This window comes from Bufo gargarizans, unplaced genomic scaffold, assembly GCF_014858855.1.
Source record: "Bufo gargarizans isolate SCDJY-AF-19 unplaced genomic scaffold, ASM1485885v1 original_scaffold_1687_pilon, whole genome shotgun sequence".
In the NCBI taxonomy this organism is placed as follows: Eukaryota; Metazoa; Chordata; class Amphibia; order Anura; family Bufonidae; genus Bufo; species Bufo gargarizans.
This window is the reverse complement of record NW_025334467.1, coordinates 16,567-34,849: the sequence shown is the minus strand read 5'-3', so window position 1 is coordinate 34,849 and position 18,283 is coordinate 16,567. Positions and strand designations below refer to the sequence as shown.

The following is an 18,283-nucleotide window of genomic DNA, read 5'->3' as shown; positions in this document are numbered from 1 at the left end:
TAATGCAGAGGCTGGTAGTATGGAGGCTGTAATATAATATGGAGGCTATAATGTTGAGGTTGATAATATAATATAGACCAGGGATGGGCAACCTGAGGTTCTCCAGCTGTTGCAAAACTACAACTCCCAGCATGCCCAGACTGCCTACAGGTATCAGCCTACAGCAAAGCATGGTGGGAGTTGTAGTTTTACAACAGCTGGAGAGCCACAGGTTGGCCAGCCCTGATATAGACGCTTTAATATAATGTAATTTACAGTCTTGAAAATGAAAGCCACCAGCACTTCTGAGCTCAGCCAATCACAGCTGGAGGGCGGGGCCTGGTGTTCAGGAACAGCCCCGCCCCCAGAAATGCGACCTCTCCGTGCAGTTCTCCTCCAGGTCCGCCCATGCTCCATATAAAGGAGGGCTCTGGGCTGAGCAGTCACTGCTTTCTGCTCACACCTAGAAGATGTCTGGTCGCGGTAAAGGAGGGAAAGGGCTCGGGAAAGGCGGCGCCAAGCGGCACAGGAAGGTGCTCCGTGATAACATCCAGGGCATCACCAAGCCTGCCATCCGCCGTCTAGCTCGCAGGGGAGGCGTCAAGCGCATCTCCGGCCTCATCTATGAGGAGACCCGCGGGGTGCTGAAAGTCTTCCTGGAGAACGTCATCCGGGACGCCGTCACCTACACCGAGCACGCCAAGAGGAAGACCGTCACCGCCATGGACGTGGTCTACGCGCTCAAGCGCCAGGGCCGCACTCTCTACGGCTTCGGGGGTTAATGCTGCCTCCGTCCTCACAGCACAAAGGCTCTTCTCAGAGCCGCCCACATCTTCCCGGGGAGAAGCTACAATTCCTTCTGCGCTCAGCCACTGAGGGGTTAACACCGCCCGCACATCAGGGGACTGAGAGCCGGACAATTGTCAGAGATCAGCGGCGCCCTGTGCTCAGTACAGCCGGAGCTCTACAATACAGAAAGCCCCAGTAATCTAAATCCCGAGCCCCGGGTGTTCTCCACCTCTCTCCTGCCCCCGCAGCCGCAAGACGAGCTGTGCTCGGGTTAATCCATCCCAATAATGAGAGGCGCTGGTACACGTCACATGACCGGCTCAACTATAGGCGGGAAATTCAAATGAGCGACGAGATCCTGAGCTCTCCTGTCCTCAGCCGTTATGTCCCCGTAGGAGCGGAGCCTCGTTCCCCTGTCCTGAGCGGCAGCACAGCCTGTCCCCAGGGAGCGCCACACCGAGGAGGATTGGAGCAGTGAATGGGCATGGAGGAGGATGATGGGAGCAGTGAATAGACATCGAGAAGGATAATGAGAGTAGTGAATGGGCATGGAGGAGGATGATCGGAGTAGTGAATGGGCATGGAGGATGATGGGAGTAGTAAATGGGCATGGAGCAGGATAGCTTGTATTGTAACTTCCACTAGCGGTACCGCATCTCATCTAGCTGACAGTGAGGAAACCGCAGCCACTCTGAGAACGGGGAGACGCGGGAGCAGCTCCGCTGGAGACAGGGTGGGGGCTCTGAGAAGAGCCTTTGGGTCCGGAGAGCGGGGGGCGCTCACTTGGCGCTGGTGTACTTGGTGACGGCCTTGGTGCCCTCGGAGACGGCGTGCTTGGCCAGCTCTCCGGGCAGCAGCAGGCGCACGGCGGTCTGGATCTCCCGGGAGGTGATGGTGGAGCGCTTGTTGTAGTGAGCCAGGCGGGAGGCTTCCCCTGCGATGCGCTCGAAGATGTCGTTGACGAAGGAGTTCATGATGCCCATGGCCTTGGAGGAGATGCCGGTGTCGGGGTGGACCTGCTTCAGCACCTTGTAGACGTAGATGGCATAGCTCTCCTTCCTGCTCTTCCGCCGCTTCTTGCCGTCCTTCTTCTGGACCTTGGTGACGGCTTTCTTGGAGCCCTTCTTGGGCGCTGGGGCGGACTTGGCGGGCTCGGGCATTGTGACTGAAGACACAATCTCGTCTGTTCGCCTCCTCCCACCGCAGCGGTATTTATACACGGGCCATGCAAATGAGCTGCCGCTGACTGCGCGCTGATCTACTGGAGGAGAGGGTCACGTGGTGTCTCCACTTCTCCCAATTGGCAGCCTCACATCCATCCAGCTGAGCCGGGGGCGGAGCAAACAGGGGGGCGGGGCTCACATCTCTCCTCAGTCTATCAAGGCCTCTCTGCTCGGCTGATACCCGCCCCGCCCCTCACTGCGCCCCGCCCCTCACTGCGCCCCGCCCTCTGCCGGTAGTGATGCCGCCGCTGAGTGTACTGTGCGTGCAGGGGGATCGTGCGCTCTATCCCTGGACACCAGCGCAGCGATGGAGCTGCTCTTCTCCGCGCAGTGAATACGGGACTGTTCTCCGGTGGGGAGCGGGAGAAGGCGGCCACTGACGGGTTAATACTGAGCAGGCTATGGGGGCGGGGCTATAGAACTAGTACAATGGCTTTTTGAAATTCCCGCTCATTACCGTCCGTAAGAATTCAGCGGGCGTGGAGAAGCTCCGCCCCCAGCTCATCTGAATGGATGGATGTGAGCCTCGCCCCTCCTGCTGCTCCGCCCTTCGGCTCAACTGAATGGTTATATGTGAGCCCCTTCCCTCTTTCTGCTCCGCCCCACGGCTCAGTAAATTGAAAGATGCGAGCCCCGCCCCTTCTGCTGCTCCGCCCCCCGGCTCAGCTGAATGGATGATTTGAGCCCCTCCCCTCCTGCTGCTCCGCCCCCCGGCTCAGCTGAATAGATGAATGAATGTGAGCCCCTCCCCTTCTGCTGCTCCGCCCCCCGCTCCTGCTCTTCTCAGAGCCCCCACCTTCTCTAGGACGGAACTGTCACATTGTGTTAATGCATGGAAGCCTCATGTCCGAGGCGGATTATTCCCTCATTATAGACCACTGATCGGGAGGATGAGGGGAGTAGTGATAGTATACTCAGGAGGATGAGGGGAGTAGTGATCGGCCAAAGAGAAGGATGGGGGGAGAGTGATGACACTGAGGATGGGGGGAGTGATGATCGGCCAGAGATCAGTTGGTCAATGAGGAGAATGAGTGAAGTAGTTATATGGTATTGAGGATGATTAGGGGAGTAGTGGTCAGCCAGTGAGGAGAATGAGGGAAGTAGTGATCTGCTAATGTATGGATGGGAGCCCCGCCGTGCGCTCTATCCCTGGACACCAGCGCAGAGACTGGAGAAGGGGGTGGAGCTATAGAACAAGTGCTTTACAGTGATTGGCTGATCTCTGGCTTTTGAAATTCCCGCTCAATTACAGTCCGGTTAGAATTCAGCGGCCGTGGAGGAGCAGTCCATTACACACAGGGGGACGAACCCTCTACAGCAGCAATGTACTCGCCGCATGTCAGGAGCGGTAAGTGCCCCTGTGTGACGCCTCCACAGCGGAGATCAGCGGCATCGCCAGCTCAGTCGTACAGACTGTGAACGATGATTGGTAACGGACGTTTTGGCGGACACATCATTGTACGAATAAACCAATAGGGATGTAGGGGTGTGGTTTACATGAGCCAATGAGGACGAGGCCGGGAGTATAAATGATCTGCACGGTCCGCTCCTTGCCTCATTCTCTTGCTGTGTACAGATCTCTGCAGAGCCATGGCCAGAACCAAGCAGACAGCGCGTAAGTCCACCGGCGGGAAAGCTCCCCGCAAGCAGCTGGCCACTAAGGCCGCCAGGAAGAGCGCCCCCGCCACTGGCGGAGTCAAGAAGCCTCACCGCTACCGGCCCGGGACCGTCGCTCTCCGGGAGATCCGGCGCTACCAGAAGTCCACCGAGCTGCTCATCCGGAAGCTGCCCTTCCAGCGCCTGGTCAGAGAGATCGCCCAGGACTTCAAGACCGACCTTCGCTTCCAGAGCTCGGCCGTCATGGCCCTGCAGGAGGCCAGCGAGGCTTACCTGGTCGGGCTCTTCGAGGACACCAACCTCTGCGCCATCCACGCCAAGAGGGTCACCATCATGCCCAAGGATATCCAGCTGGCCCGCAGGATCCGTGGGGAGAGGGCTTAGATCTGCGCCCCGCACCCAACAAAGGCTCTTCTCAGAGCCACCACCTCCTCCTCAGACGAGCTCCACTCCGCCCTTCACCTCTGCTCACAGGAGGCGGGTTAACCCTTTCAGCACTGTGATTAGTAAGAGCAGTTCCTTTATCCAGAAGGCGCTCTCTCTGTATCTCCCCCCGTCTATCAGGGACTCGCTGACCGTGACCGATAACCGCCTCCATCCTCCCTGCCCACCGCTATCTCCACTCAGCGCTGCAGGGGTAGCGGGAGAAGGGGGCGGAGCTATAGGACAAGTGCTTTACAGTGATTGGCTGATCTCTGGCTTTTGAAATTCCCGCTTAATTACAGTCCGGTTAGAGATCAGCGGCCAAACCCTCTCCAGCAGCAATGTCTGCCCGCACTATGTCCGGAGTAGTGCTGTCCGATCCGTGTCCGAGCAGCAGGGGGAGCGGAGGCGCACACAGTACAGGGGGTCGTGCGCTGAGGCTAAGAATCCCATCATCCTACTGACTTATAGACTCCTCCTATTCTCTGAGTCACTAGAGCAGCGCACGGAGTCTAGGACCAGGCTGCAGCGGTATAAAGCCCTCCCAGTGCTGTCCATATAATAGGACGCCTCCAGCAGTGCCCCCCACTCAGTATAATGCCCAGACCAGTGCCCCCAGCTCCCCCTCTAGTCCTCCGTCAGGTCACCACTGGTCTAACACTTATTACCTCTCCGGGTCACTGGTCAGCCCGAGTCAGCAACTGAAGCCAAAGACTCCATTCATGTAAAACTTCCCATCTCTAGTCAGGAGCGGTAAGTGCCCCTGTGTGACGCCTCCACAGCGGAGATCAGCGGCATCGCCAGCTCAGTCGTACAGACCATGTGGGGGGCTCTTAGAAGAGCCTTTGGTTTGGGGCGGGGCAGAGCCGGGCTCACTTGCTCTTGGCCGGCTTGCTGCTCTCGGTCTTCTTGGGCAGCAGCACGGCCTGGATGTTGGGCAGGACGCCGCCCTGGGCGATGGTGACTCCGCCCAGCAGCTTGTTGAGCTCCTCGTCGTTGCGCACGGCCAGCTGCAGGTGACGGGGGATGATGCGGGTCTTCTTGTTGTCGCGGGCGGCATTGCCGGCCAGCTCCAGGATCTCGGCGGTGAGATACTCGAGCACAGCGGCCAAGTAGACGGGAGCGCCGGCGCCCACCCTCTGGGCGTAGTTGCCCTTGCGGAGGAGCCTGTGCACACGGCCGACCGGGAACTGGAGCCCTGCCCGGGATGAGCGGGTCTTGGCCTTAGCCCGCACTTTGCCTCCTTGTTTGCCGCGTCCAGACATCGTTCTCTTCTCTGTACAGATGAGACTGACAGCCCCGCTCCGCCCGTCACCTCTTATATCCGGGTGGCGCAGGGGGAACTCCTCTGTGATTGGCTGAATCCAAATCCGGTTTTCAGCGCCAAATCCTACAGCCAATGAGGAAGCAGATGACCTGAAAAGGCTCGTGAGGACACGCCCTCTTTGCTCCACCAATTGCCGGCCGCCCCCCCATAGCACAGTGTCCCGGTGTATCCCCGAGTGCCCGGCTCTGTGGGTCCATCCAGCCGCTCGTCCTTCACTGCCTCCTCCTCCTCAAGTGCCCAATCACTACTCCCCCCATCCTCCTCAAGTGTCCAATCACTACTCCCCCCACCCTCCTCAAGTGTCCAATCACTACTCCCCCCATCCTTCTCTCTGGCCGATCACTACTCCCCCCATCCTTCTCTCTGGCCGATCATTACTCCCCCCCATCCTCAGTGTCCAATCACTACTTCCCCCATCCTTCTCTTTGGCCGATCACTACTCCCCTCATCCTCCCGAGTATACGATCACTGCTCCCCTCATCCTCCCGATCAGTGGTCTATAATGAGGGAATAATCCGCCTCGGACATGAGGCTTCCATGTATTCACACAATGCGGCAGCTCCGTCCTAGAGAAGGGGGGGGCTCTGAGAAGAGCAGGAGCGGGGGGCGGAGCAGCAGGAGGGGAGGGCTCACATCATCCATTCAGCTGAGCCGGCGGCGGAGCAGCAGGAGGGGCGGGGCTCACAAATATTCATTCAAAAGAGCCGGGGCGGAGGAACAGGAGGGGAGTGGCTCACAACATCCATTCAGCTGAGACGGGGGGCAGGGCTCACAACTATTTATTCAAAAGAGCCGGGGGGCGGAGCAGGAGGGGAGGCGGGGCTCACATCCATCCATTTAGATGAGTCGGGGGCGGAGCTTGTCCACGGCCGCTGAATTCTTACCGGACGGTAATTGAGCGGGTATTTTAAAAGCCATGGTACTAGTTCTATAGCCCCGCCCCCCATAGCCTGCTCAGTAATAACCCGTCAGTGGCCGCCTTCTCCCGCTCCCCAACGGAGAACAGTCCCGTAGTCTCTGTGCAGAGAAGAGCGGCTCCATCGCTGCGCTGGTGTCCAGGGATAGAGCGCACGATCCCCCTGCACGCACAGTACACTCAGCGGCGGCATCACCACCAGCAGAGGGCGGGGCGCAGTGAGGGGCGGGGCGGGTATCAGCCGAGCCCTGATAGACTGAAGAGAGCGGCGCTGACAGGGTTAACCCGCCCCCTATTCCTTCCCGCAGAGGAGCCGGAGCCCCCGCCCGCCGTGAGCGGAAAACGAGGGCAGAAGGGCGGAGTGGAGCTCGTCTGAGGAGGAGGTGGTGGCTCTGAGAAGAGCCTTTGGGAGAGAAGTGCGGGCGGCGCCGGTTACTTCTTGGCCGCGCTCTTCTTGGCTTTCGCCGCTTTCTTAGCCGGACTCTTGGCAGCCTTGGGTTTGGCCGCCTTCTTAGCCGGACTCTTGGCCAGCTTCTTGGGCTTGGGGGCAGCCTTCGGCTTCTTGGCTGCTTTCTTGGCCGCGTCTGGTTTCTTGGTCTTTTTCGGGCTCTTGGCCGGAGCCTTCTTGGGCTTCTTCGGGGATTTAGCGGGTTTCTTGGCCGCAGTAGCTGCAGGTTTCTTGGCCGCCGGCTTCTTCTTGGCCGCCTTGTCCTTGGTCTCCTGCTGCTTCTTGTTGAGCTTGAAGGAGCCGGAGGCGCCGCTGCCCTTCACCTGGGTGAGGGTCCCCTTGGTGACCAGAGCCCTGATGGCCACCTTGATGCGGCTATTATTCTTCTCCACATCGCACCCTCCTGCAGCCAGAGCCTTCTTCAGGGCGGCCAGAGACACCCCGCTGCGCTCCTTGGAGGCGGACACGGCTGTGACGAGGAGCTCGGACACGCTGGGACCGGACGGCTTCTTGCTTTTCTTGGCGCCCCCTGCAGCGGCGGATTTCTTCGGCTGCCTCTTGGACTTGGCGGCCGCTTCGGCGGGAGGAGGAGCGGCGGCTGCTGGCGCGGTCTCTGCCATCTTGTGTGGGACGTAAATACAAATACTTCTGTAGAAAACACTGAGGCCGGAGCCGGGGCCGCCTCTTATATGTGGAGCGCTGCGCAGTGATTGGCTGCTGAGCTCCGCCCTCCTGCGCGTCTATTGGCTGACACTAGACACAGGCCCCGCCTTCACCCCTCTCAGCCCGGCTGCAGCTCCGCTCTCCCCTTGTGCTTCCCTGCCCGGGAGAAGAGCCCTTTCGCGGCTAGAACCGGACAGGAGAGGCCGCCTTCTCCGCGCCTGCCTCCTCCCGGACATCCCCCCTCACCGTGTGCCGCCGTCTGTGGCGGAGGAGGCAGGAGCAGGCCCCGGGATCTCCGCCACAGTCCTCCCGCTCTGCCTGACGTTCTGCACATCCGGCTGGATCCGGCCCGATGGCTCCGCTGCGGGGGCTCGTTCCCTCTCTTCCCGGCCCTCGTCCCCATCCCAGGGCTCTTCCCCACAAGGTGGGGCCGCAGGAAGCTGCTCGGACGCTGCGGGGAGGAGCTGGAGCCGCGGAGAGCACGGGAGGGTAACACAGGCGGCGGCCTCCGCTCCCTGCCGGCTCCCGGGCTCCAGTGCTCCGTGTCCCCGCACATTCCCCGCTGCAGTGATGCCGCCTCATGTGTGTACAGGGCTCTCAGGGAGCAGAGATGCGTCTTGTGGCCAGGGCTGCAGCAGAGGGGGTGCCGGTACAATGGGGCAGAGTATGGACCCCGCTTTACTGACCCCCGGAAATATTCTGGGGAGTAATAAATGTGGAGAAAACTGCCCCTATAATCCCCCTCATTGCACCTCCGTAACCTCAGGACAATACGGCAAAGTACAGTATAGAACAGTATAGTACAGCAAAGTATAGTATAGCATAGTACAGCAAAGTATAGTATAGTGCAGCACAATATAGTACAGCACAGTATAGTACAGCACAGTATGGTATAGGACAGTATAGTATGGAGGCTGGTAATATAATGTGGACGCTGTAATATAATGTGGATGCTTTAATGTAGAGGCCCATAATATGGAGGCTGTCATATAATGTGGAGGCCGGTAATATAATATGGAGGCTGTAATGTAGAGGCGGGTAATATTGAGGCTGTCATATAATGTAGAGGCTGGTAATATAGTACAGAGGCTATAATGTAATGTTGAGGTTGGTAATACAGAGGCTGTAATATAATGTTTAGGATATAATGTAATGTAGAGGCTGGTAATGTGGAGGCTAGTTATATGGAGGCTGTCATATAATGTGGAGGCTGTAACAATGTTTAGGCTGTGATGTAATGTAGAGAACGGCAATATGGAGTCTGTAATATAATGTGGAGGCTGGTAATGTAGCACGTAGACTGTAATGTAGAGGCCATAAATACAGAGGCTGTAATATAACATGAAGGCCGGCAATGTTAAATGGAGGCTGTAATATAATGTGGAGGCTAGTAGTATAGAGACTGTAATGTAGAGGCTAGTAATATGGAGGCTGTAGAAGACGATAATATGAAGTCTGTAATATAATGTGGAGGCCGGTAATGTAACATAGAGACTGTAATGTAGAGGCGGTCATACGGAAGCTGTAATATTATTTGGATTCCGGTAATGTTACATAGAGGCTGGTAATATGGAGTCTGTAATATCATTTGGAGAATGGCAGTATAGAGGCTGTAATTTAGATGATAGTAATATGGAGGCTGTAACATAATGTTTAGGCTGTGATGTAATGTAGAGGACGGTAATATGGAGTCTGCAATATAATGTGGAGGCTGGTAATGTAACATGGAGACTAATGTAGAGGCCGGTAATATGAAGGCTGGAAATGTAACATGGAGGCTGTAATATAATATGGAGGCTGTTATATAATGTGGACGTTGGTAATGTAATATGGAGGCTGTAATATAATGTGGATGCTTTAATGTAGATTCCCATAATATGGAGGCTGTCCTATATTGTGCAGGCTGTAATGTAGAGGCGGGTAATATTGAGGCTGTCATATAATTTAGAGGCTGGTAATATAATACAGAGGCTGTAATGTAATGTGGAGGTTGGTAATATAGATGCTGTAATATAATGTGGAGGCTATAATGTAATGTAGAGGCTGGTAATGTGGAGGCTAGTTATATGGAGGCTGTCATATAATGTGGAGGCTGAAAATATAGAGGCTGTAACATAATGTTTAGGCTGTGATGTAATGTAGAGGACGGTAATATGGAGTCTGTAATATAATGTGGAGGCTGGTAATGTAACATGTATACTGTAATGTAGAGGCCAGTAATACAGAGGCTGTAATGTAACATGGAGGCCGGTAATGTAACATAGAGACAGGTAATGTTAAGTGGAGGCTGGTAATATGGAGGCTGTAATATAATTTGGATGCTGTAATTTAATGCAGAGGCTGGTAATATGAAGGCTGTAATATATTGTGGAAGCAGTGATGCAATGTGGAGAACGGTAATATGGAGGCTGGTAATGTAACATGTAGACTGTAATGTAGAGGCCAGTAATACAGAGGCTGTAATATAACACGGAGGTCGGCAATTTAAAATGTAAGCTGGTAATGTGGAGGCTGGTAGTATAGAGACTGTAATGTAGAGGCAAGCAATATGGAGGCTGTAACATAATCTTTAGGCTGTGATGTAATGTATAGGCTGATAATATGAAGTCTGTAATATAATGTGAAGGCCGGTAATGTAACATGGAGACTGTAATGTAGAGGCCGGTAATACGAAGGCTGGAAATGTAACATGGTGGCTGTAATCTAATGTGGAGGCTGGTAATATAGAGGCTGTAATATGATGTGGAGGCTATAATGTAACGTAGAGGCTTAAAATATGAAGGCTTCAATAAAATGCTGAGGTTGATAATATAAAATGGAGGCTGAAATGTAATATAGAAGCTGCAATGTAATGTGGAGGCTGGTAGTATGGAGGCTGGTAGCATGAAGGCTGAAATGTAATGTAGAGGCTTATAATATGGAGGCTGTAAATATGGACATTGGTAATGTAATATGGAGACTGTAATGTAGAGGCCGGTAATAGGGAGCAGTAATATAATGTGGAGGCGGGTAATGTAATATTGAGGCTGTAATGTAATGCAGAGGCCGGTAATATGAAGGATGTAATATAATGTGGAGGCTGTAATATAATATGGAGGCTGTTATATAATGTGGAGGCTGTTATATAATGTGGATACTGGTAATGTAATATGAAGGCTGTAATGTAGAGGCCGGTAATGTTATGACTGTTAATATAATATGGAGGCTGTAATATAATATAGATACTTTAATATAATGCAGAGGATATAATGTGCAGGCCAGTAATGTTATATGGAGGCTGTAATATAATTTGGAGTCTGTAATGTAATGTGGAGGCTGGTAGTATGGAGGCTGTAATGTAATGTAGAGGCTAGTAATATAATGTGCAGGCCGGTAATGTAATATGGAGGCTGTAATATAATTTGGAGTCTGTAATGTAATGCAGAGGATGGTAATATGAAGGCTGTAATATAATGTGGAGGCTGGTATGTAATGTAGAGGCTAGTAATATAATGTGGAGGCTGTGATGTAATGTGGAGGCTGAAAATATGGAGGCTGTAACATAATGTTTATGCTGTGATGTAATGTAGATGACGGTAATATAATGTGGAGGCCGGTAATGTAACATAGAGGCTGTAATATAATATGGAGGCTATAATGTAATGTAGAGGCTGAAAATATGAAGGCTTTAAAATAATGTTGAGATTGATAATACAAAATGGAGGCTGTAATGTAAAATAGAGGCTGTGATGTAATGTGGAGGCTGGTAGTATTATGTGGAGGCTGTGATGTAATGTGGAGGTTGGTAGTATGGAGGCTGTAATGTAATTTAGAGGCTGTGATGTAATGTAGAGGCCGGTAATATGGAGGCTGTAATATAATGTGGAGGTCGGTAATGTAACATGGAGGCAGTAAAGTAATGTGGAGGCTATACTGTAATGTAGAGGCCGGTAATATAATATGGAGGCTGTAATGTAATGCAGAGGCTGGTAGTATGGAGGCTGTAAAATAATGTGGAGGCTATAATGTTGAGGTTGATAATATATTATAGCGGCTTTAATCTTTAATATAATGTAATTTACAGGCTGGTAATACGGGGGCTGGAAAATGAAAACCACCAGCACTTCTGAGCTCAGCCAATCAGAGCGGGAGGGCGGGGCCTGGTGTTCAGGCACAGCCCCGCCCCCAGAAAGGCGGCCTCTCCGTGTAGTTCTCCTCCAGGTCCGCCCATGCTCCATATAAAGGAGGGCTCTGGGCTGAGCAGTCACTGCTTTCTGCTCACACCTAGAAGATGTCTGGTCGCGGTAAAGGAGGGAAAGGGCTCGGGAAAGGCGGCGCCAAGCGGCACAGGAAGGTGCTCCGCGATAACATCCAGGGCATCACCAAGCCTGCCATCCGCCGTCTAGCTCGCAGGGGAGGCGTCAAGCGCATCTCCGGCCTCATCTAAGAGGAGACCCGCGGGGTGCTGAAAGTCTTCCTGGAGAACGTCATCCGGGACGCCGTCACCTACACCGAGCACGCCAAGAGGAAGACCGTCACCGCCATGGACGTGGTCTACGCGCTCAAGCGCCAGGGCCGCACTCTCTACGGCTTCGGGGGTTAATGCTGCCTCCGTCCTCACAGCACAAAGGCTCTTCTCAGAGCCGCCCACATCTCCCCGGGGAGAAGCTACAATTCCGTCTGCGCTCAGCCACTGAGGGGTTAACACCGCCCGCACATCAGGGGACTGAGAGCCGGACAATTGTCAGAGATCAGCGGCGCCCTGTGCTCAGTACAGCCGGAGCTCTACAATACAGAAAGCCCCAGTAATCTAAATCCCGAGCCCCGGGTGTTCTCCACCGCTCCTGTCCCCGCAGCTACAAGACGAGCAGTGCTCGGAGACTGAGGGGTTAATCCGTCCCGGAGCTGCAGAGACAAAGACGCCAATGAGCGGCGCTGGTACGGGTCACATGACCGGCTCCTCCTGTAGATCAGCGGCTCAACTATAGGCGGGAAATTCAAATGAGCGACGAGATCCTGAGCTCTCCCAGCCAATAGCAGAGCTCTGGACCCCTCAGCCGTTATGTGCCCGTAGGAGCGGAGCCTCGTCCTCCTGTCCTGAGCGGCCGCACAGCCTGTCCCGCGGTAGCGCCACACTGAGAAGGATGATCGGAGTAGTGAATGGGCACGGAGGAGGATGATGGGAGTAGTGAATGGGCATGGAGGAGGATGATAGGAGTAGTGAACGGACATGGAGGAGGATGATGGGAGTAGTGAATGGGCATGGAGCAGGATAGCTTGTATTGTAACTTCCACTAGCGGTACCGCATCTCATCTAGCTGACAGTGAGGAAACCGCAGCCACTGTGAGAACGGGGAGACGCGGGAGCAGCTCCGCTGGAGACAGGGTGGGGGCTCTGAGAAGAGCCTTTGGGTCCGGAGAGCGGGGGGCGCTCACTTGGCGCTGGTGTACTTGGTGACGGCCTTGGTGCCCTCGGAGACGGCGTGCTTGGCCAGCTCTCCGGGCAGCAGCAGGCGCACGGCGGTCTGGATCTCCCGGGAGGTGATGGTGGAGCGCTTGTTGTAGTGAGCCAGGCGGGAGGCTTCCCCTGCGATGCGCTCGAAGATGTCGTTGACGAAGGAGTTCATGATGCCCATGGCCTTGGAGGAGATGCCGGTGTCGGGGTGCACCTGCTTCAGCACCTTGTAGACGTAGATGGCATAGCTCTCCTTCCTGCTCTTCCTCCGCTTCTTGCCGTCCTTCTTCTGGACCTTGGTGACGGCTTTCTTGGAGCCCTTCTTGGGCGCTGGGGCGGACTTGGCGGGCTCGGGCATTCTGACTGAAGACACAATCTCGTCTGTTCGCCTCCTCCCACCGCAGCGGTATTTATACACGGGCCATGCAAATGAGCTGCTGACTGCGCGCCGATCTACTGGAGGAGAGGGTCACGTGGTGTCTCCACTTCTCCCAATTGGCAGCCTCACATCCATCCAGCTGAGCCGGGGGCGGAGCAGCAGGAGGGTGGGTCTCATAGCTATGCATTCTGCTAATGAGGGGCAGAACTTCCATCCATTCAGCTGAGCCGGGAGGGGCGGAGAGGCGGAGCTAACATTTCTATTCAGTCTATCAGGGCCTCTCTGCTCGGCTGATACCCGCCCCTCCCCTCACTGCGCCCCGCCCTCTGCTGGTAGTGATGCCGCCGCTGAGTGTACTGTGCGTGCAGGGGGATCGTGCGCTCTATCCCTGGACACCAGCGCAGCGATGGAGCCGCTCTTCTCCGCCCAGTGAATACGGGACTGTTCTCCCCTTCTCCGGTGGGGAGCTTGAGAAGGCGGCCACTGACGGGTTAATACGGAGTAGGCTATGGGGGCGGGGCTATAGAACTAATACCGTGGCTTTTGAAATTCCCGCTCAATTACCGTCCGTTAGGAATTCAGCGGGCGTGGCCAAGCCCCGCCCACCAGGATGGATGGATGTGAGCCGCTCCTGCTCTTCTCAGAGCCCCCACCTTCTCTAGGACGGAGCTGCCGCATTGTGTGAATACATGGAAGCCTCATGTCCGAGGCGGATTATTTTCTCATTATAGACCACTGATCAAGCGGATGAGGGGAGCAGTGATCGTATACTCGGGAGGATGAGGGGAGTAGTGATAGAACACTGAGGATGGGGGGGGAGTAGTGATTGAACACTGAGGATTGGGGGGGAGTAGTGATTGAACACTGAGGATGGGGGGAGTAATGATCGGCCAGAGATCAGTTGGTCAATTAGGAAAATGAGTGAAGTAGTTATATGGTATTGAGGATGATTAGGGGAGTAGTGGTCAGCCAGTGAGGAGAATGAGGGAAGTAGTGATCTGCTAATGGATGGATGTGAGCCCCGCCGTGCGCTCTATCCCTGGACACCAGCGCAGAGACTGGAGAAGGGGCGGAGCTATAGAACAAGTGCTTTACAGTGATTGGCTGATCTCTGGCTTTTGAAATTCCCGCTCAATTACAGTCCGGTTAGAATTCAGCGGCCGTGGAGGAGCAGTCCATTACACACAGGGGGACGAACCCTCTACAGCAGCAATGTACTCGCCGCTTGTCAGAAGCGGTAAGTGCCCCTGTGTGACGCCTCCACAGCGGAGATCAGCGGCATCGCCAGCTCAGTCGTACAGACCATGTGGGCGGCTCTTAGAAGAGCCTTTGGTTCGGGGCGGGGCAGAGCCGGGCTCACTTGCTCTTGGCCGGCTTGCTGCTCTCGGTCTTCTTGGGCAGCAGCACGGCCTGGATGTTGGGCAGGACGCCGCCCTGGGCGATGGTGACTCCGCCCAGCAGCTTGTTGAGCTCCTCGTCGTTGCGCACGGCCAGCTGCAGGTGACGGGGGATGATGCGGGTCTTCTTGTTGTCGCGGGCGGCATTGCCGGCCAGCTCCAGGATCTCGGCGGTGAGATACTCGAGCACAGCGGCCAAGTAGACAGGAGCGCCGGCGCCCACTCTCTCGGCGTAGTTGCCCTTGCGGAGGAGCCTGTGCACACGGCCGACCGGGAACTGGAGCCCTGCCCGGGATGAGCGGGTCTTGGCCTTAGCCCGCACTTTGCCTCCTTGTTTGCCGCGTCCAGACATCGTTCTCTGCAGAGCACAAACCAGCAACGAAGACTCTGATGTGTGTGATCCGGAGGAACCGCCGCCTTTATAAGCTGCTGCTCCGCCCCCAGCGCCGCTCATTGGGTGGATTAGAAGCCTCCACCGGAGACAAGACTCGTGGAGAAGCCAATGAGCGGCGCTGGGCGTGGCTTATGACACGGGTACAGCTCACATGACCGGCTCCTCCTGTAGATCAGCAGCTCATTTGCATTTGGGAACTATAGGCGGGAAATTCAAATGAGCGACGAGATCCTGAGCTCTCCCGGCCAATAGGAGCAGAGCTCAGGGCCCCCTCCCTCAGCCGTTATGTGCCCGTAGGGGCGGAGCCTCGTCCTCCCGCCCTGCACTGAGCAGCCGCACAGCTCGCTGATGCGCAGCCATTCATAGCGGGAGCAGAGCTCAGCTGCAGTGTATAAGGGGAGCAGTGATCGGGCACTAAGTATGAGGGAAGTAGTTATATGCTATTGAGGATGATGAGGGGAGTAGTGGTCAGCCAGTGAGGAAAATTAGGGAAGTAGTGATCTTCTATTAATGAGGGGAGTGGTGATTGGGCACTGGGGAGGATAAGGGGAGCACTGGTAATATAATATGAAGGCTGTAATATAATGTGGAGGTTGATAATATAATATAGAGGCTTTAATATAATGCGGAGGATATAATGTAATTTGCAGGCTGGTAATATGGAGGCTGTCAATGTGGAGGCGGTAATGTAATATGGAGGCTAATATAATTTGAAGTCTGTAATGTAATGCAGAGGCTGGTAATGTTGAGGCTAGTAATATAATGTGGAGGCTGTAATATAATGTGCAGGCCGGTAATGTAATATGGAGGCTGTATTATAATTTGGAGTCTGTAATGTGATGCAGAGGCTGGTAATATGAAGGCTGTAATATAATGTTGAGGCTGTGATGTAGTATGGAGGCTGTAATGTGGAGGCTGTGATGTAATATGGAGGCTGTAACATAATGTTTATGCTGTGATGTAATGTATATGACGGTAATATAATGTGGAGGCCAGTAATGTAACATGGAGGCTGTAATATAATATGGAGGCTATAATGTAATGTAGAGGCTGAAAATATGAAGGCTGTAATATAATGTTGAGATTGATAATACAAAATGGAGACTGTAATGTAAAATAGAGGCTGTGATGTAATGTGGAGGCTGGTAATATTATGTGGAGGCTGGTAATATGGAGGCTGTAATGCGGAGGCTGGTAGTATGGAGGCTGTAATATAATGTGGAGGTTGATAATATATTATAGAGGCTTTAATATAATGTAATATGGAGGCTGGAAAATGAAAACCACCAGCACTTCTGAGTTCAGCCAATCAGAGCGGGAGGGCGGGGCCTGGTGTTCAGGCACAGCCCCGCCCCCAGAAAGGCGGCCTCTCCGTGTAGTTCTCCTCCAGGTCCGCCCATGCTCCATATAAAGGAGGGCTCTGGGCTGAGCAGTCACTGCTTTCTGCTCACTCCTAGAAGATGTCTGGTCGCGGTAAAGGAGGGAAAGGGCTCGGGAAAGGCGGCGCCAAGCGGCACAGGAAGGTGCTCCGTGATAACATCCAGGGCATCACCAAGCCTGCCATCCGCCGTCTAGCTCGCAGGGGAGGCGTCAAGCGCATCTCCGGCCTCATCTATGAGGAGACCCGCGGGGTGCTGAAAGTCTTCCTGGAGAACGTCATCCGGGACGCCATCACCTACACCGAGCACGCCAAGAGGAAGACCGTCACCGCCATGGACGTGGTCTACGCACTCAAGCGCCAGGGCCGCACTCTCTACGGCTTTGGGGGTTAATGCTGCCTCGTCCTCACAACACAAAGGCTCTTCTCAGAGCCGCCCACATCTTCCCGGGGAGAAGCTACAATTCCTTCTGCGCTCAGCGACTGAGGGGTTAACACCGCCCGCACATCAGGGATCGGAGAGCCGGACAATTGTCCGAGATCAGCGACGCCCTGTGCTCAGTACAGCCGGAGCTCTACAATACAGAAAGCCCCAGTAATCTAAATCCCGAGTCCCGAGTGTTCTCCACCGCTCCTGTCCCCGCAGCTACAAGACGAGCTGTGCTCGGAGACTAAGGGGTTAATCCGTCCCGGAGCTGCAGAGACAAAGACGCCAATGAGTGGCGCTGGTACGGGTCACATGACCGGCTCCTCCTGTAGATCAGCAGCTCAACTATAGGCGGGAAATTCAAATGAGCGACGAGATCCTGAGCTCTCCCAGCCAATAGGAGCAGAGCTCTGGACCCCTCAGCCGTTATGTGCCCGTAAGAGCGGAGCCTCGTCCTCCTGTCCTGAGCGGCCGCACAGCCTGTCCCCAGGGAGCGCCACACTGAGAAGGATGATCGGAGTAGTGAATGGGCATGGAGGAGGATGATGGGTGTAGTAAATGGGCATGGAGCAGGATAGCTTGTATTGTAAATTCCACTAGCGTTACCGCATCTCATCTAGCTGACAGTGAGGGAAACCGCAGCCACTGTGAGAACGGGGAGACACGGGAGCAGCTCCGCTGGAGACAGGGTGGGGGCTCTGAGAAGAGCCTTTGGGTCCGGAGAGTGGGGGGCGCTCACTTGGCGCTGGTGTACTTGGTGACGGCCTTGGTGCCCTCGGAGACGGCGTGCTTGGCCAGCTCTCCGGGCAGCAGCAGGCGCACGGCGGTCTGGATCTCCCGGGAGGTGATGGTGGAGCGCTTGTTGTAGTGAGCCAGGCGGGAGGCTTCCCCTGCGATGCGCTCAAAGATGTCGTTGACGAAGGAGTTCATGATGCCCATGGCCTTGGAGGAGATGCCGGTGTCGGGGTGGACCTGCTTCAGCACCTTGTAAACGTAGATGGCATAGCTCTCCTTCCTGCTCTTTCTCCGCTTCTTGCCGTCCTTCTTCTGAGCCTTGGTGTCGGCTTTCTTGGAGCCCTTTTTGGGCGCTGGGGCGGACTTGGTTGGCTCGGGCATGATGGGAGCTCGGTTGTCACTGCTGCCGGAGATCAGTAATGAAGAGAAGCCCCGCGCAGCTCCTTTTATTGCGGCCGCAGGTAAGGTGGGCTGGAGAGAGACGGCTTCCTATTGGTGGAGAAGAGGGGGCGTGCCCCCAGTGTCATTTCCAGATGATCCGCTCATTGGCGCTGATTTCTGGTTCCCTGATGAAGAAATTCAGTAATTTCGAAACGCGTTGGAGGTATTCTGGTCCTAGAGAGCATCCATCCTGAGTGTGACGTCGCACGAAAGCAGCGTCCTCGTGGGTCACCAGCCTGGGTTCACCTCACGTGCACGCGTCACCGTCCGGGACCGTGCGCGTTCGTAAGTGGAAACCTGAAGATACAGCTAT

General features: G+C 54.9%; 6 protein-coding genes across 8 annotated transcripts; 1 reads left to right on the top strand and 5 right to left on the bottom strand.

Moving 5' to 3' along the window:
* Positions 1–240: 240 nt before the first annotated feature.
* Positions 241–16,761, top strand: LOC122923529. The gene is made up of 4 exons (XM_044274357.1): positions 241–747; positions 3,310–3,343; positions 3,578–3,923; positions 16,447–16,761. Exons 1-4 carry the CDS (start codon positions 450–452, stop codon positions 16,759–16,761), a joined length of 993 nt encoding a protein of 330 aa, XP_044130292.1. The 5' UTR covers positions 241–449.
* On the bottom strand, positions 1,510–1,944 carry LOC122923528 (histone H2B 1.1). Its single transcript, XM_044274355.1, has one exon. The coding sequence runs from the start codon at positions 1,926–1,928 to the stop codon at positions 1,548–1,550; it is 381 nt and encodes a 126-aa protein (XP_044130290.1). The 5' UTR covers positions 1,929–1,944; the 3' UTR covers positions 1,510–1,547.
* Positions 4,776–7,342, bottom strand: LOC122923524 (histone H1B-like). Of its 3 annotated transcripts, none has more exons than XM_044274350.1 (2): positions 6,711–7,342; positions 4,776–4,936 (listed from the first exon to the last, which is right to left on the bottom strand). In XM_044274350.1, the coding sequence occupies exons 1-2, from the start codon at positions 7,340–7,342 to the stop codon at positions 4,837–4,839; spliced, it is 732 nt and encodes a 243-aa protein (XP_044130285.1). In that variant the 3' UTR covers positions 4,776–4,836. The 3 variants fall into 3 exon arrangements, with proteins under 3 accessions (XP_044130285.1, XP_044130286.1, XP_044130287.1); XM_044274351.1 differs by having other exon boundaries at positions 4,776–4,930; XM_044274352.1 differs by lacking the exon at positions 4,776–4,936 and having other exon boundaries at positions 6,707–7,342.
* LOC122923527 (histone H2B 1.1) lies at positions 12,759–13,222 on the bottom strand. Its single transcript, XM_044274354.1, has one exon. It carries the CDS (start codon positions 13,175–13,177, stop codon positions 12,797–12,799), a length of 381 nt encoding a protein of 126 aa, XP_044130289.1. The 5' UTR covers positions 13,178–13,222; the 3' UTR covers positions 12,759–12,796.
* LOC122923526 (histone H2A type 1) lies at positions 14,408–14,947 on the bottom strand. The gene has a single exon (XM_044274353.1). The coding sequence runs from the start codon at positions 14,945–14,947 to the stop codon at positions 14,555–14,557; it is 393 nt and encodes a 130-aa protein (XP_044130288.1). The 3' UTR covers positions 14,408–14,554.
* A 764-nt stretch (positions 16,762–17,525) lies between the features above and the next one.
* On the bottom strand, positions 17,526–17,910 carry LOC122923530 (histone H2B type 1-M). The gene has a single exon (XM_044274358.1). The coding sequence runs from the start codon at positions 17,908–17,910 to the stop codon at positions 17,530–17,532; it is 381 nt and encodes a 126-aa protein (XP_044130293.1). The 3' UTR covers positions 17,526–17,529.
* Positions 17,911–18,283: the final 373 nt, after the last annotated feature.

What these genes read in the sequence shown, in the direction of transcription:
- LOC122923530 (XM_044274358.1), bottom strand. Translation starts at nt 17,910, where the DNA reads ATGCCCGAGCCAACCAAGTCCGCCCCAGCGCCCAAAAAGGGCTCCAAG.
- LOC122923524 (XM_044274350.1), bottom strand. Translation starts at nt 7,342, where the DNA reads ATGGCAGAGACCGCGCCAGCAGCCGCCGCTCCTCCTCCCGCCGAAGCG. An exon ending in AAGAAGAGCGCGGCCAAGAA is followed by an intron (nt 4,937 to 6,710) that starts GTAACCGGCGCC and finishes CTGCCCAAGAAG; the next exon opens with ACCGAGAGCAGCAAGCCGGC.
- LOC122923527 (XM_044274354.1), bottom strand. Translation starts at nt 13,177, where the DNA reads ATGCCCGAGCCCGCCAAGTCCGCCCCAGCGCCCAAGAAGGGCTCCAAG.
- LOC122923526 (XM_044274353.1), bottom strand. Translation starts at nt 14,947, where the DNA reads ATGTCTGGACGCGGCAAACAAGGAGGCAAAGTGCGGGCTAAGGCCAAG.
- LOC122923528 (XM_044274355.1), bottom strand. Translation starts at nt 1,928, where the DNA reads ATGCCCGAGCCCGCCAAGTCCGCCCCAGCGCCCAAGAAGGGCTCCAAG.
- LOC122923529 (XM_044274357.1), top strand. Translation starts at nt 450, where the DNA reads ATGTCTGGTCGCGGTAAAGGAGGGAAAGGGCTCGGGAAAGGCGGCGCC. An exon ending in CCAGGGCCGCACTCTCTACG is followed by an intron (nt 748 to 3,309) that starts GCTTCGGGGGTT and finishes AACCCTCTACAG; the next exon opens with CAGCAATGTACTCGCCGCAT. An exon ending in CCAACCTCTGCGCCATCCAC is followed by an intron (nt 3,924 to 16,446) that starts GCCAAGAGGGTC and finishes GCTCACTCCTAG; the next exon opens with AAGATGTCTGGTCGCGGTAA.